The following is a 20206-nucleotide window of genomic DNA, read 5'->3' on the forward strand; positions in this document are numbered from 1 at the left end:
TACATTTAAAAATGCACTGTCCAGCCCGGCCAGTTTGGCTGTGAATAGAGCGGTCAGCCTGTGGACTGAAGGTCTGGGGTTCAATTCTGGTCCAGGGCATGTACCTCGATTGCAGGCTCGATCCCTGGCCTGTCAGGGCATGTGTGGGAGGCAAGCAATCAATGTGTCTCTCTCACATTGATATTTCTATCTCTCCCCCTCCTACTCTCTTTAAAAATCAATGGAAAAACAGCCTCAGGTGAGGATTAACAAATAAAATGCACTGCCCAATAGAATGGAAATGAGAAATCATATGCTGCACACCGGATTTTCATTCATTCAAGCTCTTCCTTTCCATATGCTTCAAAGAGGCTACAGTCTATCAGGACTAAATAGAATGAATCAACATTCTTACAATATTAAAAGATTAGGGTAATCACTAACACTACTTTCTTTTAGTTTCCCCTAAATTTTAAGACTTGGCTAAAATCACAGTTCTTGTGAGTGCCAGAGTTAGAACCAGAATTGGGTTTAATATTCCTGGTCAATTACTTCCTTATATTATCCAATACTCATAGTTTAAAAGTTTTATCATTTGGAAATTTATCTCCTAACAGAGCTGTTAGAATTATTACCAAACAAAAATGTTCAAAGTCTGAATGCTATTCTTTCTTCCTATTTTATCTTCTGTTGAACAAATGATAAACTTTAGAACAGGGGTCCTCAAACTTTTTAAACGGGGGGCCAGTTCACTGTACCTCAGACCGTTGGAGGGCCAGACTATAGTTTAAAAAAAAAACTATGAACAAATTCCTATGCACACTGCACATATCTTATTTTGAAGTAAAAAAACAAAACGGGAACAAATACAATATTTGTATTTGCATGTGGCCCGCGGGCCGCAGTTTGAGGACCCCTGCTTTAGAAGAACAAAAAGTCAAGATTAAGGAAATGGACACTTTAAAATGAATAAAATCACGATCTAATCATAATCCTTTCTGCCAGTTCTAAAATAGGTTGATTTCAACACCAATTCTTAGATCTTTGTCACACGCCTTTCAGACTTGTAGACAAGATTGTGGTGACAGACCTCAAGATGCACAGTTGATTCAATGACCAAGTTCATTTGAGCACCTTTTCTTCATGGCTACTGCAACTACGAAATCAATTTCTCTCAAAGGAGGTTTTAATCTAAGGGAACTCAAATCAGTGAAAATAACAGGCAGATTTCTGTTTATTCTTTGAACTAAATATATCATAAATGGAAAGAAAATGAGTAAAGCAAACATTAATGTTGGAGAACATTTTTTCACTTGCTTAATTAGACCTGCTTTCTGATGTAGCTGAACTTTTTCCAGCCCAGTGAAGCACCCCAACTTCTCTTTCAGGTGATTGTTAGCAACACAGCAGTAAATATCAACATGAAGCAGATTATTATTGTAGATCATGCAGGGAGAAAAAGGGTAAAATATTTAACTACAGCAGTGTCTGACTATATTCTGCACAGTGAGAAAACCTGAAGTCATTTTCAAGGTCCACCATTTCGTACTTCTTTTCAGTCGGGTCAGTTTCTAAGCGTTCTAAATCTCCATTTTCTGGCTAATGAAAAATAAAACAGGATTCCACTGAGTCTCCTATCTACGTGCTTCAGGACTTCTCTAAGGATCAAATGAGATGAGGCATGGGAAAACGCTTCACAGACATTTGGTTAAAGTGTGAAATGTTTGCACTTGGCTATAAAGCAAGTCATGCTCCTGGACTAAAGAAACTGCAATGAGGCTAGTCGCTAGGGAGAGGAAGCCGGGCGTTACTCCGTGATGTCATTACCCGGTGCCCACAGCGACCGTTCTGGGCTGGGCTGTGGGCCACATTTTGCACCATGGGGTCTAGACAGCGTCGGCTGCAATTTGGTGAGCTGTCACTCTGGGGTGGTGGCAGGGCCTGTGTTCCACTTGAGGGAAGCTGAGTGTTGCTTTGTGGGCACCAGTTCCACGGTGCCATTTCTCTGTGCACATCCCGGCAGCTCCTGCATTGAGCGTCTGCCCCCTGGTGGTCAGTGCGCATCATAGAAGCCAGTTGGACACTTAGCATATTAGCCTTTTATATATAGAAGATCAGTTCATAATGAATTGGGAGTTCTACAGTACACTGTATGGTATAGTTAAGGCAAAAAGTTTTACATTTGAAGTGGCTGCATACAACAGGAACTTAAAGATATTAAAAAAAAAAAAACACCCACACTTTATAAAAGAGAAGGAAAAATTAAAATTGCAGCAGTAAATCAAAATGAAAATTTGAAAAGTTAAACCATATTTTTTTATTTATATATAACTATCACATGAATTATAAAGAAGAAAAAGAATATCAGAATATAACTTGATAGATGTATGCATGCTATGGCTAAGATAAATGTTTCTACATATTATGAGAACATTATCAGTATAACAGGGCATTATGATTATTTAAAAATATGCAGAACTTATTTAATCTGTGCTTTAGAAATAAATGTATACAGTGTTATAAATTGAAAAGAACTCAAAAGAATAACTAATACCAAATATACACCTGGTGTATAAGAATTTAAAAAGGCTGCATTCAGCAAAGTTAGTCAGCTGTATTAAAAATGACACATATCCAAAACAAGATGCATATTATATAAAAAGGGACACTGTAAGATTTGCTAGCTGCATTAAATCCAAGGTCTAATCCACGAAATTTCCTTTTAATTATCATTTAGACAGAAGCATGCAAACAGTCTTAGGATCTACTTAGAGTCATCTCCAAACCCACTGAGGCTAGCTATCCTCTTTTTAGGGGCTAAGCAGGTATTCTGGTAGCGGCTTCCTCTTCCGCATCAGCCCGGTTTGCATTAATTTCTGCCAGTGTTCGGCCAAACCGTGCCCATTCATCATTTCGGGGGACAGCAATCTGCTGTTAAAAGAAAGACAATGTTTTATGCATATTGAAATAAAAGATGGGTCTACTCACTATTATTCAATTTGTTTTCAAATAACTTTTCCATTAAAAAGTAATAGTTGACCTGAATAGCCTTTCCATAATTACAGTGACTATAACAATGATTTACACATTCTGAAACAAAAGACAGTGCTTGTGAAATGTGTTCTAACAGCCTCAGAAATGATTTTGCTATTATCACCATCAGTGTGAGAGAAAATAACAATGATGCTCTATAACTATAACTCCTATGTACTATCTTATGACTTTTACTGCTGGGGAGGAAAATCTTAAAAAGTTTTACTTATTTACTTCATACTTTATTCCTAGTATGAGCTAGTTTTTGAAGCATAGTTTAAAAGAACTGGTTTTGCCCTAACTAACCGGTTTGGCTCAGCGGATAGAGCGTCGTCCTGTGGACTGAAGGGTCCCAGGTTCGATTCCGGTCAAGGGCATGTACCTTGGTTGCGGGCACATCCCCAGTAAGGGGTGTGCAAGAGGCAGCTGATCAATGTTTCTCTCTCATTGATGTTTCTAACTCTCTATCCCTCTCCCTTCCTCTCTGTAAAACTCAATAAAATATATTTAAAAGAACTGGTTTCTTATAAGTATTTTTTTTTTGTTTGGAGCACAAGATAACCTTTCTTGATATCTTAATCCCTGCATCAGAAGGTACACTACTTCTCCCCACTTAGTGATGTACCAAGAGCAAAACGGAAAAAGAGGCTTGTGATGCTTTTTTCTCACTGAAGCAGTTCAATAGCAAAATTTTTTTTTTTTTTCCAAAGTCCATATTTATGAGCTGAATATTAATTTGAAAAACATCCTTTATGTTTCAATTCTTGTTACAGAGAAATCTCTCAAAAACTGGAGTCTACTTTCCTATCTCAGGACAGAGAAACAGAGGCAACCTTCTTGGTGATCTGGGTTAGGTGCTTCTTTGGGCTTGAGGTCACCATTGGGCGTCAAGTCTTACTGTCCCAGGGCTGGAGATGTAGACAGCGGGGGTTGGAGATTGAGTCGAGTCTACACGGATGTCTTGGCATCTCAGTTTGGTTTTCCAGTTTCCTCGGTGCGGAGATTTGGGTGGGGTGGGAAGCGGGGAGGAGGTGTGTGCAGGGGGGATATGGGGGCACCCCTAAAGAGGAGATCGGAGTCCCCGTGCCTCTCCGGCGGCTCCGGGGGCCTCTCGTTCCCCCAGCTCCTCACCACGTCCCCCAGTTTCTGCCCTTGTGGGCCGCAACCGGACACTCCCGCCGCGGCTCTCACCCCTCCAAGTTTCCCCTTTGGGATCCAAAGCCCCAGGGATCGAGAAACGGACCTTTCCGGCACCCGAAACCTCCGTTTTGGGAAGCCTGGATCCTCTTTGGGGTTTTCACGCCAAAAGGGCTTTTCTAGGATATTTCCTCGATTTTTAATTATTTTTTGAAACCGTCCCCCCCTTGCTCCGACTCCTGCCGCCTAGGCTGCGGCGCTCTTCCTCCTAGCTGCCCTCCCCCTCCCTTCCCCACCTCTCAATAGCAAAATTTTTTGATAATTGTTATTATATTAGAGGAATATGACATTGCCATATTAGGACACAAACCATTCATTGTAGCAAATGGATGTGCCTGCTTATAAAATTAGATTAGGTTGGACAGTGATATCCAATTCAATATGGTACCTACCCGCCACATCTGACTACTTACATTAATGTACTTAAAATTAAATTAAATCTAAAATTTAGTTCTTCAATTGTCCTAGTCACATTTTAAGTGTTCAATAGTCATATATGGCTTGTGGCTACCATATTGGACAGTGCTGATACAGAATAATTCCATTTGTGCAGATAGTTCAATTGGCTGTTCTAAATGATTCAATCTACTCTTCAGATCCAACTGCTAGAGGCCTTGGGGTGTCCAAGGCCTTTACTGAGCCATAAGGCACAGTAAAGAAGGAGTGACTAAGGCATTAGTCAGGCCTGGAAAAAAGGATATCACTCCTGGGATTGTGTACAGCCAACCTAGCACCAATGAGAGAACTGCAACTCATCCTGTTGGATTCAATAATAATGATTCTGCAACAAGGCTCAAGAGCCAAGATCACTTTTCACAATGTCATCAGAAAACTCTGAAAAAATATTACTTTGATTTTCACTACCTGGTCCAAACAAATATATGAATACAGAAAAAGAAAATCTTATCTCAATATCAATTCCGTAAAGCTTGAAAGTCCAACTATAACTCCAAATTTCTTTTTATGCCTAAAGAATTTCTAGCTTCCAGCAATGCATGCTTCAAGAAGCAAGGTACTTCCAACATATGATATTACCCTCAAAATCTGTTGCATGGGGACACAGGACATCCAGTTTAGAAAGAAAGTTAATCTCAAGAGCCTTCCCATGGTGGAAAATAAGTACTATCTTTACAACCATATAGTTTATATAATTCATGAACCTCAAAGACTAGTTTTAACCACGAAGATAGAGTTACTACTATATTGTGAAAGCTAAACAGATGTGTCAAAATTATAGGCAGTGAGCCCCATACCTCTCCCACATCATATATAACAATCTGTCCTTCAGAATCACCCACGGCAATCTCTCTTCCAGAATGGGTCCATCTTACACGATTAAGAGCAGGATTACCCTCCACAGAAATACTGGCAGTTGGCACCTAAAGGCATTTAAAATATAGTGCAGTGTTAAACATTTCATCAAGATTTCTATAAACATGTAAAATAGTAATTCTTCTTTCTTCCAATCTGGCTACATTTTTAAAGACAAAGATGAAAACAGATAAAGAATTTTCCCAACTTTCTTCTTGTTCAGTGATGCATTATGCATGACATTATAGTTAATCCTTGAAAATGGTTTGTGAAAATTAACTTAAGTCTTTATATAAGAAATTCTCACATGACTGGATACATCATGCTGAAAGATCTTCTCTATAATAAAGCATTCTCTGTTGTTTTAACTTCCTTAAGAAGTCTAGCTGTTTGACAACAGATGGCCAAAACCCCATTTTAAAGAAACATTTCAAAAGCCCTCATAAACAGATTATGGTTCAATTTTAGAGGACAGGAATTACTTTTGAAGCTTGCATCTCTGTCAGCTGGAACTTGTGATTTGACCAGAACTCTTGGAAACAGTCCATACTGAAGGTACAGTATAGTTTTCTAAAGCCCCTGGTTCCATGAACTGTCTGGAGCAGGGAGAATGACGCACCAACACAATGGTGCCAGCCCCCTGCAATCTGACGGTGTCTCTCAAATGCTGAAGAAAAAGAGATTTACTTGCCACATGGACAGCAAACATTCAATGTTTGACTCAGACCAGAGCACAATCCAATTTTTAAAAAATTTGAAATATGACTCAAAATAATACTTCTAATTGCTACCAGTCATCCCCAAATTATAAATTTAATCTCTAGCATGCTGTTACATAGAAAAATTATAATTAAGATATATTCTTTCAATTTGAGTATAGGAGAGATCAAAATTTAATTGTAACCACAAATCTCTAACACCAAAACCCAAATTCAGAAAATAAAATTGGTAGCATTCTAGTAATCAGCAACGAATAATCAAGTCCAATCATCCATTTATATATCATTTCCTAGCAGTATTTAAATGTTCCTCCTCTAAGTACTAAACTAGCAGTTAGCATAGTGTTAAATTTTTTATATGTCCAATATATCACCTCCTTGCCCTGTATAACCAAGTATTTTACTTCAAGGGATTGGACTGATACCACTAGAAATATAAGGAGACGTGCGAATGAGTGGGATGTGGGAAAGCAATCAAGAGACTTTCTCCTTACATGTTACTGACAGAACTGCTAGCATTACTTCTTACACCACAAACCAATATAGAATTCTAAGAATGTCATTAAGCCTCTCTAAGCTGGTAAAAATATACACAGCTAACAACAAATAATAGCTGCAGTGAAATTTCACTGCCAACCAGTGATTTTAGTATAGCAATTAGGAAATTTGATGGTTTTTGTATTTATTTTATAGTAACAGTAAGAATGTTTTCATGGAACAAGTCATCAAAATATATTTTTCCTTCATTCAAATAAGTCAGGCTAAGACTAATGTGTGTGGGTGATATACAACTTTATCAAGGCTAAGAGAGAATCTAGAAAGTTAGGATTAAGGTTAACATATTTTAAGAGTCTGAGGCTCTCTGCTTTCTAGCCTATGAATGAAAAATATTCCCTCTGCCTTATGAATGAGACTTTGCCAGGACATGAGAGGCACCATAGTGCTTTTCAGAAGTACAAGGAAATGCCCCTGTGCTCTTCACAACAGTGTTTCTCCCTTCAGTTCCGCACAGCATGCTGTTCATCATTAGGATTACAAAGCTTATTTGGTTTCTTTGTGATGATGCTACACTCACAGAGCCCTTTTACATTCCTTGGGATAAAAAGAACTTCACAAATTATTCAATAACTCTCCAATTTTCTATTTTTCAGTGCAATTTTTATTTTCCCACTTACCTCCGTATCATTATTGAGATTCCACAAATCCAGCCTCCCCATGCCATCCACACATGCAAACAGGGCTGGGTGGGTAGGTGACCACATAACATCATAAACATAGTCTGAATTATCTTCGAATGAGTATAAAGGCTTGTTATTCTGAAAGGGAAAAGTTGATGCTTAGCGCAGTCAAAATATGACATACATTCAACACGTATAACATTTTATGATATTTAACTCAGTCTAGAAAAAGTTCCCATAATTTGTTTTACTATACCGTATCTGGAGTTATGGAACTAAGAATCAACTATTGGATTGCATTTTTTTTTAACTTATAGTTAACCATACTGTTTAAAAAAAGGAATAGAAGGTACTTTAAAAACATTTGTTAATGAGAGGATTCTAGGAAGAGGATAGCAATCGCACTGTATTTTTTGAATGTCCTCTAAATCTCTCCATAAACCCAGATAAAGTATAGCAAAATCAAAGATTCACAGACATCTACAAGATCAGGATGTAAGCAGGTAAAAACAAACCTCTGACAAATACAAGACCTGCACAGTATGAGCATCTGTGAGGGAGGGCATGTGGGAAGGCACGCGGGCTTCTGATAGCCAGAAAACAGAGCCTCATAGTCAATAACAGATACTTAGTGGCCAGCATGGGGGTCAGTCTGAGAACAGCAGCAGAAACTGTGAGGGATTTTGACACAATTGCATTTATAAATAAATGCATACAGACTCCATGTGATATAAGTAAAGTCTAATGGTGCAGTCGGAGCCTTATAAACTCTCTAACACCCCAATCTCTAACAAACCAGAGTCCTTTAAAGACCGAGTCTCACCAAAGAGAAACTTCTGGGAGCAGTGTCCAAGTTGTGGAATGCAGCACAGGAGGGCAAAGGAAAGAGAAGGTGCAGATACAGGTGGTGAAGAGGAACAGAAAAGGCATATCTCACTTAGACGGGTGAAGAAATATATAGAAGGCATATCTCAGATCAAGAGAGAGATAGGTAAAGAAATATAAAAAAGGCATATCTCAGAGAGATAGGTAAAGACATATCTGCTTTGCAAGAAACACAGGAGAGCTTTCACCTAGACAATACACCTAGAAAAGCTATCTCTTCCCATTTCCTCCCTCTTAAAAGAAAACTCATTTCACTAGTAGACAATAAGCAACAAAAAGGTATCTTAGTCAAATCCCATACAAAGTTATCATGACAGATCTTCAATAAGGGTGTCATAACAAATGGGAAAAGAAGTCTTTTCAACAGATGAAACTGGGGCAACTGAATATGCATATGCAAAACAATGAAGTTGGACTGCCTCCTTCCTCACATGGAAATTAACTTAAAATGTACCACATATCTAAATATAAGAAGTAAAACTATAAATCTCTTAAGAAAAAGCACAGGAGTAAATCATTGTGACCTTGGATTCTGCAATAGTTTCTTAGATAAGAAGCGAAAAGCACAAACGACAAAAGAAAAAGTGGATAAACTGGGCTACATCAAAACTAAATACTCTTATGCTTCAAAAAAAACCCTCAAGAAAGTGAAAAGATAATGTATACAATGTGAGAAAATATTTGAAAATCATATATCTGATAAGTATTAGAACTCTTACAACTCATTAAAAGGCAAATAACCCAATTAACAATTGGGCAAAGGATTTGACTAGATTTCTCCAAAGATCTACAAACAGCAACCAACCACTTGAAAATATGCTCAACATCATTATCCATTAGAGGGATGGAAATTAAACGACAATGAGATATCATTTCATACCACTAGGATGGCTATATAGGACAGATAATAACAAGTATTGGTGGAGGATGTGAGAAATTGGAACTCTCAGACACTGCTGGTGGAAATGTAAATTGGTGTAGCTGCTTTGAAAAACAGTTTGGCCAGTCCTGGAAATGCTAATTAGAGTGACATATGACCCGAAATTCTTCTCCTAGGTCCATACTTAAGAGAAATGGAAACACAGCTTGCTGGCAACCAGATTCTCCCTCAGTGCCTCCCAAAGTAACCAACCTTGTCAACACCTTGATTTTGGACTTTTCGCCTACAGAACTGTGAGAGAATAAATTTCTGTTATTTTAAAGCCACCTAGTTTGTGGTTATTTGTTCCAGCATCCCTAGGGAATAAACAGAGTAATTCTGTATTTTTCGGGGTAACTGGGTAGATCTACATTAATAACCAAAAGAGTCCCTATAGTAAATACATGAACAGTGAGGTGCTCTCAAAAGACCTGGGAAATACAGTTTCACTTGGATCAGAACAGGAATAAACAGATCCTCTTTAAAAAGAAATGATACCACCCTAGACGGTTTAACTCAGGGGATAGAGTGTCGGCCTGTGGACCAAAGGGTCCCGGGTTCGATTCCGGTCAAGGGCATGTACCTTGGTTGCAGGCTTCTCCCCGACCTAGGCCCTGGTCAGGGCGCGTGCAGGAGGCAACTAATCAATGTGTTTCTTTTACATCAATGTCTGTCTCTGCCCTTCCCTCTCTCTTCCACTCTCCCTAAAAATCAATGGGAAAATATCCTCAGGTGAGGATTAACAAAAAACAAACAAAAAGAAACGATATCCACGTCAGAAATACATTCCTTATAACCTGCCAACAGGACCTTTTTGAGAAGAAATGTGTCTATTAAAAACAAAAGAAATACAAAGAAGCAGAGTCTTACAACAAAATACAGACAGTATCCAATATAAGCACTGTCTATCTAGGAGAGAGTCTCAATCCATGAACTGTGAGAATTACCACCCAGGGCAAGACTGTCTCTACAGGAAGATGAATGAATCATGCTATCATTGCTTGATGCCATTAAACATTCAAATTAGAAAACTTCCTTTGTTCCAATTGCTTGCTCACTAAGCAATCTTCTGATTATAATTTGGCTTCCCATGTGGGTTGTCTACAGGGAAACAATGAGCTGGTCAGGCCAGCATGAGTATCAGGGCTTTTTGACAGTTATTTCTCATTGTAAATTAATAAATTGACCTTCTCCAATGTATCCGTGTCTTAGGAGCCTGTCAGTTCCAGTCAGCACTCCCTAGCTAATCAACTCTAGAAGATGGACAAAATTTAATTTCTAAATATGTGAAGGACAGGCTGGACACCAGTCAGCAGCAAGTTACTATGGTCAATGCTGCCACTCGGTCCCAATGGTCAGTAGGCTTCCTCATGAAACACCCCAATCTCAAAGCATTTTTTCATTTTAACTTGTCTAATGTGCACAGTTGCTATTCCAAGAGTCAGTAAAATATCTTTGACCCTGCTTTAATGCTTGTATTCTCTGAGCATTAAATAGGGAAACTGTTAAAATAAGGAGGGGATTTAAGACATCAGAGACTGTAACAAAATTTTAGGGTGTGTAAGGATTACAAAAGTCTGAAAACTACCAATTCTAAGAAATTATCACATTAACAATCTTAATTTTGTCACTTTAGAGTAAATATGGTTTGATAGATATTGCTCTGAGACTAGAAAATACCGTGTATCCATTAAAACACTTTGTCCCCCAAATAAATAATTTTTATAGTTTAAGAGTCATCTGTAAAAAGTATGGTTAAATGTAATGGAACAAATCTTCAGGTTACTTTCAAGAAGCTTTTACTTCTCACATATTCTTCCTACCATTTTCAAGGCTGGCAAAGTGCTTTTTATTGTGAAATTTCAAATTTGGTATTTTGAAAAGGTAACCATATCCACCAAATAAATTTAGAAGCTGACTACAGAAGTAGATTACTTTAAATTAAAGTTGAGGCAGTGCCAAATTGAGATTTCTAGGGATTTTTTTAGAGGATTTACAGAAAGGGGAAAAAAAGGACTCTTGTTTTGCTACTGGGGCACAGCCAGATCTTAAAAAGTACACAGATACAGTGATATCTAATGGTGCATTCTTCCAGTTTACAGAGCACAGAGATAGAGAAGAAAAACACTTTAAAAGTATGTTAAATTCATGAATGTAAAGATACTGGTTTAAAGAGTTTAAAATGGAATTGAGAGAATGTTTTTATTATTTTTTATTTTTTATTTTTTTTTATATATATTTTATTGATTTTTTACAGAGAAGAAGGGAGAGAGATAGAGAGTCAGAAACATCGATGAGAGAGAGAAACATTGATCAGCTGCCTCCTGCACATCTCCCACCGGGCATGTGCCCGCAACCAAGGCACATGCCCCTGACCGGAATCGAACCTGGGACCCTTCAGTCCCCAGGCTGACGCTCCATCCACTGAGCCAAACCGGTTTCGGCACGAGAGAATGTTTTTAAAAAGAGTATTTAAAAGCCTTACCTGCCTGTTATTCATCACCATTATGTTAAAGAGCACAGAGGCTCTATCAAGTTGTTTGACAGGATAGAAATAAATACCAGCAACACAATTAACCTTAAAGTATAAATCTAAGATCAGCCCTAACTGGTTTGGCTCAGTGGATACAGTGTCGGCCTGCGGACTGAGAGGTTCCAGGTTCGATTCCGGTCAAGGGCATGTACCTTGGTTGCGGGCATATCCCCAGTACGGGGGGGGGGGGGGGGGGGGGGGGAGTGGTGGTGGTGCAGGAGGCAGCTGGTCGATGTTTCTCTCTCATCGATATTTCTAACTCTCTATCCCTCTCCCTTCCTCTCTGTAAAAAAATCAATAAAATATATATTAAAAAAATAAAATAAAATAAAAAATCTAAGATCAGAGCAATGACACTGGGAGCCATGATACTGGCAAATAAAAACTATTTACCCAGCACATTGTTATTGTTGTTTCATCCTTCATACAAAACTGTTTGTGTGAAGAACAATTCGAATAAAAAGTAATTCTGATGAAGTTTTTGAAGGCCCTTGGGCATGGATAAAAACACCGTTCTACATACAGTGGCCCATTCTTTGGCCACTAACTTTTGAGAGGTATGTATATGTGGGGAAGAGGGAAGAGGCATATATCACAATTGAATGAATAAGAGTGTTCTATACGAAGCTCAGGGAAGAAAGCAATACCTAGCCCAGAAAGAGATAGGCCTGCCTGTCATTCTTATTCAGAGACAGTTCTATGTTAAAATACAACAAAATACAAGAATGAGAAGATATCAACCACCAATCAACCAATAATATAACAAAAGCAAGCATCAGTTAGTCTCCTTCCACAGATATAAGTTCTGTTCTTGTTTAGGCAAGACGGCCCCTTCATTTTTCAGTCCTGTTAGCAATATATGTAAGGATGAAAGCCTCAAATTTAAAGCTAACAGAAGGCTAGCAAACTGAAGCCCTGAGATATTCAAAATAACAATAAATCTACAAATAGATAAATTCTTTTCAATTACTAAAAGGACGCTAGCCAGAAAACCTAAGAGATGTAATGTCTCCTGTGCTATACACAGGACTACTAAGGTGAGAGCACAGCCAAGTTCTAGCCACTTACACTGCTGCCTGCAGCCTATAGAGAAGCAGTGGCTTCATCTTTCCAATTCTGCCTCTTCCTTTGGTGTTACTAGCTAGTTTACACATTTCTTTGGAGGAGTCTTCCTTCTCTTTTCCATGATGTAAATCTAATTAAAAGAAGGAAGTCAAGAACAATACAAGAAAGAAAACAGACCATTGACTAAATGCATTCAGGTTCTAATACCTATGAAGGGAAAAGGAGGAACTGAACATTGTTAGTGCCTACTACATGCTACACACTATGTTAAGCATTTTTCTGTTTCCTTCATTAGGTTTAAGGTAAGTGCTATTTTTCTACCTGCTAATGCCAAACTGGAAAATGCTTAATTTTAAAAGGCAAGGTTTTAGAGGCGAAGTCTTCTAACTCACTTCATATTAGACTGAAAGAAAGCATCAAGAAAAGATAATAGTGAACAGTGAGTTAACTTGAACTAGATTTCTGAAGCCAGTATTTGATAACTGTAATAGCAAAAAAACATCTCTTAAGACTACTAGGTTTTTTCAAAATATTGAAGAACAGAATAAGGTCTCTAAACTTTGTCTCATGATGAATTATTCAAAAGGTCAATATTTAGGATAAGGCAGATGGAAACATGAAAAATGTAGCTTAAAACTTAATTTAAATAGAATCTGATATTCTGAATATACGACTTTGCAAGCAACAATGTAATAGTGCAGAAAAGCTAGAGAGCAAAGTCAAGGCACTTTAATTTTAAAACAGCTCAAATGAAATTACAAGGCCTATCACAGGAAGTAACATTCCTGACCTGACTTTGCCTTGAGACTTTCAGTGAGGTAGGGCATTGTCACATTTATCTGGAATTGCTGGAGAATCAGGAAGTACTTCATTACTTAAGTGGGGGTTTTGAATAACTGAAACTTATTAAAAACAGAAAATAACTATTTAAATTACTTATTTTGGAAAACAAAAATACATATCTACACTAATAAAAGAGAAAAATGGTAATTGGCATACGGCGCTACCCTTTTCATTGGCTAATCAGGGCTATATGCAAATTAACTGCCAACTAAGATGGCAGTTAACTGCCAACAAAGATGGCGGTTAATTTGCATATGTAGGCACAATGCAGGGAGGCGAAAGGGAAAGCAGGAAGAAGCCCCCTGCCACTGACAGTGATCGGAAACCCAGGGGGGAGCTAAGAGGTGGGGGGCAGGGCAAAGGCGGTCCCAGGGCCGCCTTTGCCCTGCTCCCCAGCCATGATCGGAGAATCAGGCGCCTTTGCCGCCCTGGCCAGTGATAGCAGGAAGTAGGGGTGGAGCCAGCGATGGGAGCTGGGCACGGTGGAAGCTGGCAGTCCCGGGAGCTAGGGGTCCCTTGCCTGGGCCTAAAGCGGAGCCCACGATCGCGGGGCCGCTGCAGCTGTGGGTCCCCGCTGCCCGGGCCGGACGCCTAGGCCAGAGGCGTTAGGCCTGGGAAGGGGCGGAGCCTGCAACCGTGGGGAGCTGGGGGTCCCCTGCCCAGGCCTAATGCTTCGGCCAGAGGCGTTAGGCCTGGGCAGGGGCAGAGCGGGGGATCGCGGGGAGCTGGGAGTACCCTGCCCAGGCCTGATGCCTGGGCTAGAGGCATCAGGCTTGGGCGGGGGGTGGAGCAAGCGATCAGAGGGAGATGGGGGTCCCCTGTCCAGGCATGATTCCTGGGCCAGAGGCCTCAGGCCTAGCCGGGGGCCAGAGCCAGTGATCGGGGGGAGATGGGGGTCCCCTGTCCAAGCCTGACACCTCTGGCGGAGGCGTCAGGCCTGGGCAAGGGGCCGATCAGGCGATCGGAGGGTGATGGGGGTCTACGCCTCTGGCTGAGGCATCAGGCCTGGGCAAGGGGCAGAGCCAGCAATCGAAGGGGTCTGGGGGTCCCCTGCCCAGGCCTGATGCCTGGGCCAGAGGCATCAGGCCTGGGCTGGGGGCAGAACCAGTGATGGGGGGAAATGAGGGTCCCCTGCCCAGGCCTGACGCCTCTGTCAGAGGCGTCAGGCCTGGGCAAGGGGCCGATCCTGCGATTGGAGGGTGATGGGGGTCAACGCCTGAGGGCTCCCAGTATGTGAGAGGGGGCAGGCTGGGCTGAGGGACACTCCCCCCCCCCTCCACACACACACACACACCCAGTGCACGAATTTCGTGCACTGGGCCCCTAGTCCATCTATAACTTTATACAATACTTTCTTTTTTAAAATTTCTTTTAGAATTTATTGATTTTAGAGAGAGGAAGGGTGAGAGACAGAGAGAGAGAAACATCGATTTCTTGTTCCACTTATTTATGCATTCAATGGCTGCTTCGTGTATATGTTCCTGACCGGGTTTTGAACTTATAACCTTGGTGTAATGGGACAGTGCTCTAACCAATTGACCTACCCAGCCAGGGCATACCATACTTCCTTTTTTTAAAAAATATATATTTTTATTGATTTCAGAGAGGAAGGGAGAGGGAGAGAGAAATAGAAACATCAAAGATGAGAGAGAATTGATAGGCTGCCTCCTGCACATCCCCCACTGGGGATCGAGCCCACAACCTGGGCATGTGCCTTTGCCTGGGATTGAACCTGGGACCCTTCAGTCCGTAGACTGATGCTCTATCCACTGAGCCAAATCAGCTAGGGCCATACTTTCTTAATGACTCAAACTTATTATGTGTAGCTTTATCAAATAGGACTTATTGTACATTAGTTATTATCTGTCTTTTCTCCATTTTTCCATCAGTTCTATAAGCCACTGTAGTCTGAACAAACCTCTAAAAACTCTCCAAAAAAAAAAAAAAAATGTCTGACTTTAGTGCTGCATGACAGCTATGTGAGGTGCTATGCAAGATACTCAGGGGCTTTTTCTCCAACTCAGTTCGGGGCAGACAGTTCTGTGCTCAAAAAGCCTGAAGTAGTTGGAAGACTGGTGTTTGTGTGTGGGATGACCATATTTGTCAGCACACTTTTATGAAAACTACAACCTCTAGTAGCTCACTTATGTTCTGTCTAACTTCTTATCAAGTTTGATCTATCAGTTAATCATGCTAAGCTATTAGAAAACTTTCCATCTTTCCTATGTAGTACTAGAGCACCACCTTGTGTTAGAAACCTAAGCAAATGAGCAGACATCTGTTTTTAGATACCTTAGTTGTCCAAAGCTTTACTGTCCAGTCAAATGATGAAGTGACAAAAAGATGTGAGAAGTCTACTGCTCCAACAGCTGCATGACAATGGATGCCAGTGATTGGTCCTTGATGTCCCTCAAACATCTCACTGATTCCAGCTTTGCTGTTTCATCAAAGTGATAATATTAGGGAAATCTCGGTAAGATAGCCAACTTACAAAAACATTATTTTACAGTTTATTTATCAGACTTTGACATAATTTCAACACACTTAACTCTGTGCTCATAACCTATCAGAATAACTGAAATTGAGTATTACTCTATTTGGTAACACTACTAAAGCAATCCTATATAATAAAAGGCTAATATGCAAATAGACCAAACGGCAGAACAACTGAACCAGTTGCTATGATGTGCGCTGACCACCAGGGGGTGTGTGTGGAACATGGCAGGCGTCGGCAACAGGTCGCAGAGCGTGAAACATGGCGGGTGTTGGCCATGGCGGGATGATGGAGCAGGTGAGCAGGGGGCGTGGACCAAGGTGGGGTGCCAGTTGCTGTCATCGGGGTGAGCCTCTGGTGGCTACTGAAAATTCTTTGCTCCTGTGCGCCACGGTCCCACCCGGCATTCGCACCTGCTGCCGGCACTGGCCCCACTTGCACCTGCTGCCGGCGCCCGGCGCAGGTCCCAGTCGCTTAGCGCTGTCAGCAGGTGCAAGTGGCGGCTGCCAGCCCTGATTGCCCCTAAGGGCTTCTCCACCTCCCCCTGCTCCTGAGGGGCCATCAGGGACAGCAGCCGCTGCTCACACCCGCTGCTGGTGCTGGCCCCGATCGCTCTGCCCCAATCTCTCCGCAACGTCAGCACATGGGAGTGGCGGTGGGGGCGGGGCTGCCGGCAGACAGGAGACGGGAGGCCACAGCGGGAGGGGTCAGGTGGGGGCGTGGAGGATGGGCCGAGACCTGCCCCTGTGCCCACCGCAGCCTCATGGCCCACAGTTCCTTTCAAGGTGCATGAATCTGTGCACTGGGCCCCTAGTAAGTACATATTTGAACCATAAACATGATGTTGAAAACAGAACTCAAAAGTTCAATGTCTGAAGTGGTGGAATAGAGATAAAGGGATACTACATGTAAGAGAGAAAATCTGGACTACTTTTAAATCAAAAGCTTTGAAGTGAAGGTGATCTGTATTTGAGATGAAAACTGGACATTCAATTTTTTTCAAGGAAGCAATTGATAAGGTACAGCTAGACAATTTCAAAACATATTGAACAGCAGGAGAAATACTAGTCAATTTAAAATGTGTACGTGACATTACTCTACAATTATCAGGAGGACTGAACTAAAAGCTCAAAGTCCACATAAAATGAGAAAATGGCTGAAAGTCTTATTTACAACTTTAAAGGTCGCTATGTGGCATGTGTATAATACATTTGCAATTGCTGAATGTTATTTTCCACCACTAACTTCTGTAAGCCTGTGCACACATACAAAACTACACCACAACTTTCAACATCCAGAATACATCATGATCCAAAATAACCTTTGATTTTTTAAAAATTGTTTTAATTTTATACACCTGACCTCAAATAATTTGTCACAAAAAATGAGTGACTCTAGGATAGATTTCTACTTAAACAAGGGGCAATTTGTTTCAATGAGATTATTCAGGGAAAAATTTTAAATAATTGTAAATTCCAGTTTAGATGTACCTGCCATGGCGGCATGCTGTGTACACAGAACCTTCTTCACTCCCAACAACAAAGTTGTTGACATCTCCAACAGGGAAGGACATTGATGTCACAGCTACTGCCTTTGACTGTTTATGAACCAATTCCATGCTGTCCTGGATAGAAAAAATTAAGGAAATTATTTTGTAAACTTGCAATTTTTATTTTTTTAAGAAAAATTTATATTTTTAATTGGTTTGTAAACAATTCTTTTATTATACTTCTTATATAAATTGCCTTTGAGTAAGTGAAGCAGGTTTGAAAATAAGATATATACAATAAACTATATTTAACACATGTTTAGATTTATAAACTGTTACCATAATACCATTATAAAACATTTATGAAAAACATAAGCTGGGGTTTATAGATTTAAAAAATAACATTTGCCTCAAAATTTCAGAGTTTTCCAAAATAAACCTACCTGTGGATGGGAAAGCATGTCCAAACTCCATGAACAAATTTTTCCATCAGTAGAGATGCTAATCAGATTATGAGCATTTTGTGTTCCAACGACATTTACACAATATACAGGATGCTGAAGAAAGAGATATTAAGGTTTTCTGGAATTATTTCACCAAGAAAGTGAAACAATTTTTACTGCATAATCATAGATATTCTCTTTCATATCAAAACTGTCTCATATCTTCAGGGCATTTTTAATGTGAAGTTTGACGCTATTCTGTTGATTAACAAAAGGATGTCTCAGAAGAGAAATGGGTTTCTAATAAAACAAATTTCCAGAAAAACAGAAAAAAGGCCTTTGTTCTTGGCTGCTAAATGATAAGGAATTCACACATCAAAGGAAACACATTCTGAAGCTACTCTGATGGGCACTACTAAGTATTTAATGGTGAAGGAGCACAGAAGTCTAATGGAAATAACCTCTTTACTTACTGTGTGTGCAGCAGCTGACAGTGGAGTTCTTTGCACTGGAGTTCTTTTATTGCTACGGTTATCCCACAGCACAATTTGGCCTGAATACGTACCGCCAACAACCAGATTTGGATGAAATTTTGCAAATGTAGCAGACATCACAGCTGACTGCAAATCAGTAAGATTTTTATATTTAAAGTTCAAATGTTAGAAGCTTGACAAGTTATAAAAAAGCATTTTCCCCTTCATTATAAGGTATTAGAGGTTATAAAAACAAGTAAATAAATTCATTTTAAAATTTTTACTTTGTTCCAGAATATAAAAATTTATTTTTGAATAGTTTTTGCTTAAAAGTCTAATGTAATGATTACTTACATAAATATATTTAAGTAACTTCTAAAGAAAGGAAAATATTATTTTATTCAATTATAGTATTAAGTCAAAAGGTAACTGGCTTTGCATTAACCTCTAACAATAATCTGACAACAGAGTATATGCTAGCTTTGATTCAGTTAAGTGCTTTTTTCAGAATTATAATATTATTAAAAGATTATAACTTATGTAACCAAAAAAGGCTTGCAAATTCTAACCTACTAAATCCTCTTTAAAACTCTGCATCTGTTTCCTACTTCACACATATGTTTCTACTTAAAACGATCTAGTTCCAACTCCTCAGGCCTTGTATAAGTAATTCAGTGGGCCAATAGTCTAATTGTATATTCAGCAAATAAGTTCCTAAGAAACACCCTGTAGAAAAGACATTTTAGAAAATATTTCTTTTATACAATCAATCACAATAACAGAAAATCACAACTGCAAAGAACTTTAGGTGTGATTAAACATTATAAGGGATGTCAGAAATGCTACAAAAAGGCAGATCATGTTGAATTGAGAAGTCTTCAGTTTTCTGTTAACATCTGTTTGCAAATATGGGTGGTTTAGAAAATGCCAACCCAATAAAATCATTATGTTGACAAGAAAAGAAAAAAGGCACTTGTCTAAATGCATTAATGAATTCTTAAACTTGGGAAAGCTGTTAAAAGACCATCTTACCTGGCAGTGAAATACATATTCTGGGGTAGTTTTTTTGTATTTCATATTCCATACAAGGGCCACACCATCCGGCTCATGAGGAGCATCTTCATTGTTATTATAGGAAGCCACGAGTAACTCTGGATACTGCTCACAAAAACCAAGTAGAAAAAAATGCTATGATAAGAACTGTTTTTACATTCTTAGTTACTCATTGTCTCTATCAAGTTATTCTGAAATACAAATACCTAATACTTCATAAAAAAAGAGGTATCTCTAGAGTTTGCTTACTGGAATGTAACATTACCTTAAATTAGTTATTTAAAATGTTTTAATATAGTTATTTAAAATGCTTTAATTAACTTCATTAATATGTGTATTACAATTTTATCCAAAGGATTTGGTGAGCAATTGAAACTGGGTTTTGGCATAAATAAAATCTTGAGTTTTAAATATAAGTAATGTTTCCAATAATTTCTTCCACAGTTTACATAAGACAAAATGAATAAGAAAACATTAGATCTATCATCTATTATTATTTTAAATGATATATACTGATTTAATTACACAAAATTTCCGTTATTAAAATAAAAGGTGAAGTAATTTAAGCAAAAACAAAACAAAAAACCACAAC

At 39.3% G+C, this 20206-nt stretch overlaps 1 protein-coding gene across 5 annotated transcripts in view; it reads right to left on the bottom strand.

Moving 5' to 3' along the window:
• Positions 1–2578: 2578 nt before the first annotated feature.
• DYNC1I2 (dynein cytoplasmic 1 intermediate chain 2) overlaps positions 2579–20206 on the bottom strand; it is a 52887-nt gene continuing 35259 nt past the window's right edge. For 3 of the 5 annotated variants that reach the window (XM_036319316.1, XM_036319317.1, XM_036319314.1), the window contains 8 exons: positions 19594–19719; positions 18562–18708; positions 18089–18202; positions 17647–17780; positions 15955–16099; positions 7415–7555; positions 5463–5588; positions 2579–2910 (listed from right to left, as the gene is read on the bottom strand). In XM_036319316.1, the coding sequence (XP_036175209.1) occupies positions 2797–2910; positions 5463–5588; positions 7415–7555; positions 15955–16099; positions 17647–17780; positions 18089–18202; positions 18562–18708; positions 19594–19719 (1047 nt within the window). In that variant the 3' untranslated portion in view covers positions 2579–2796. The remainder of the gene's footprint in view (positions 2911–5462; positions 5589–7414; positions 7556–15954; positions 16100–17646; positions 17781–18088; positions 18203–18561; positions 18709–19593; positions 19720–20206) is intronic. The other 2 variants (XM_036319318.1, XM_036319315.1) reach the window with 1 other exon arrangement.

Source organism: Myotis myotis, unplaced genomic scaffold (genome assembly GCF_014108235.1).
Source record: "Myotis myotis isolate mMyoMyo1 unplaced genomic scaffold, mMyoMyo1.p scaffold_m19_p_8, whole genome shotgun sequence".
NCBI lineage: Eukaryota > Metazoa > Chordata > Mammalia > Chiroptera > Vespertilionidae > Myotis > Myotis myotis.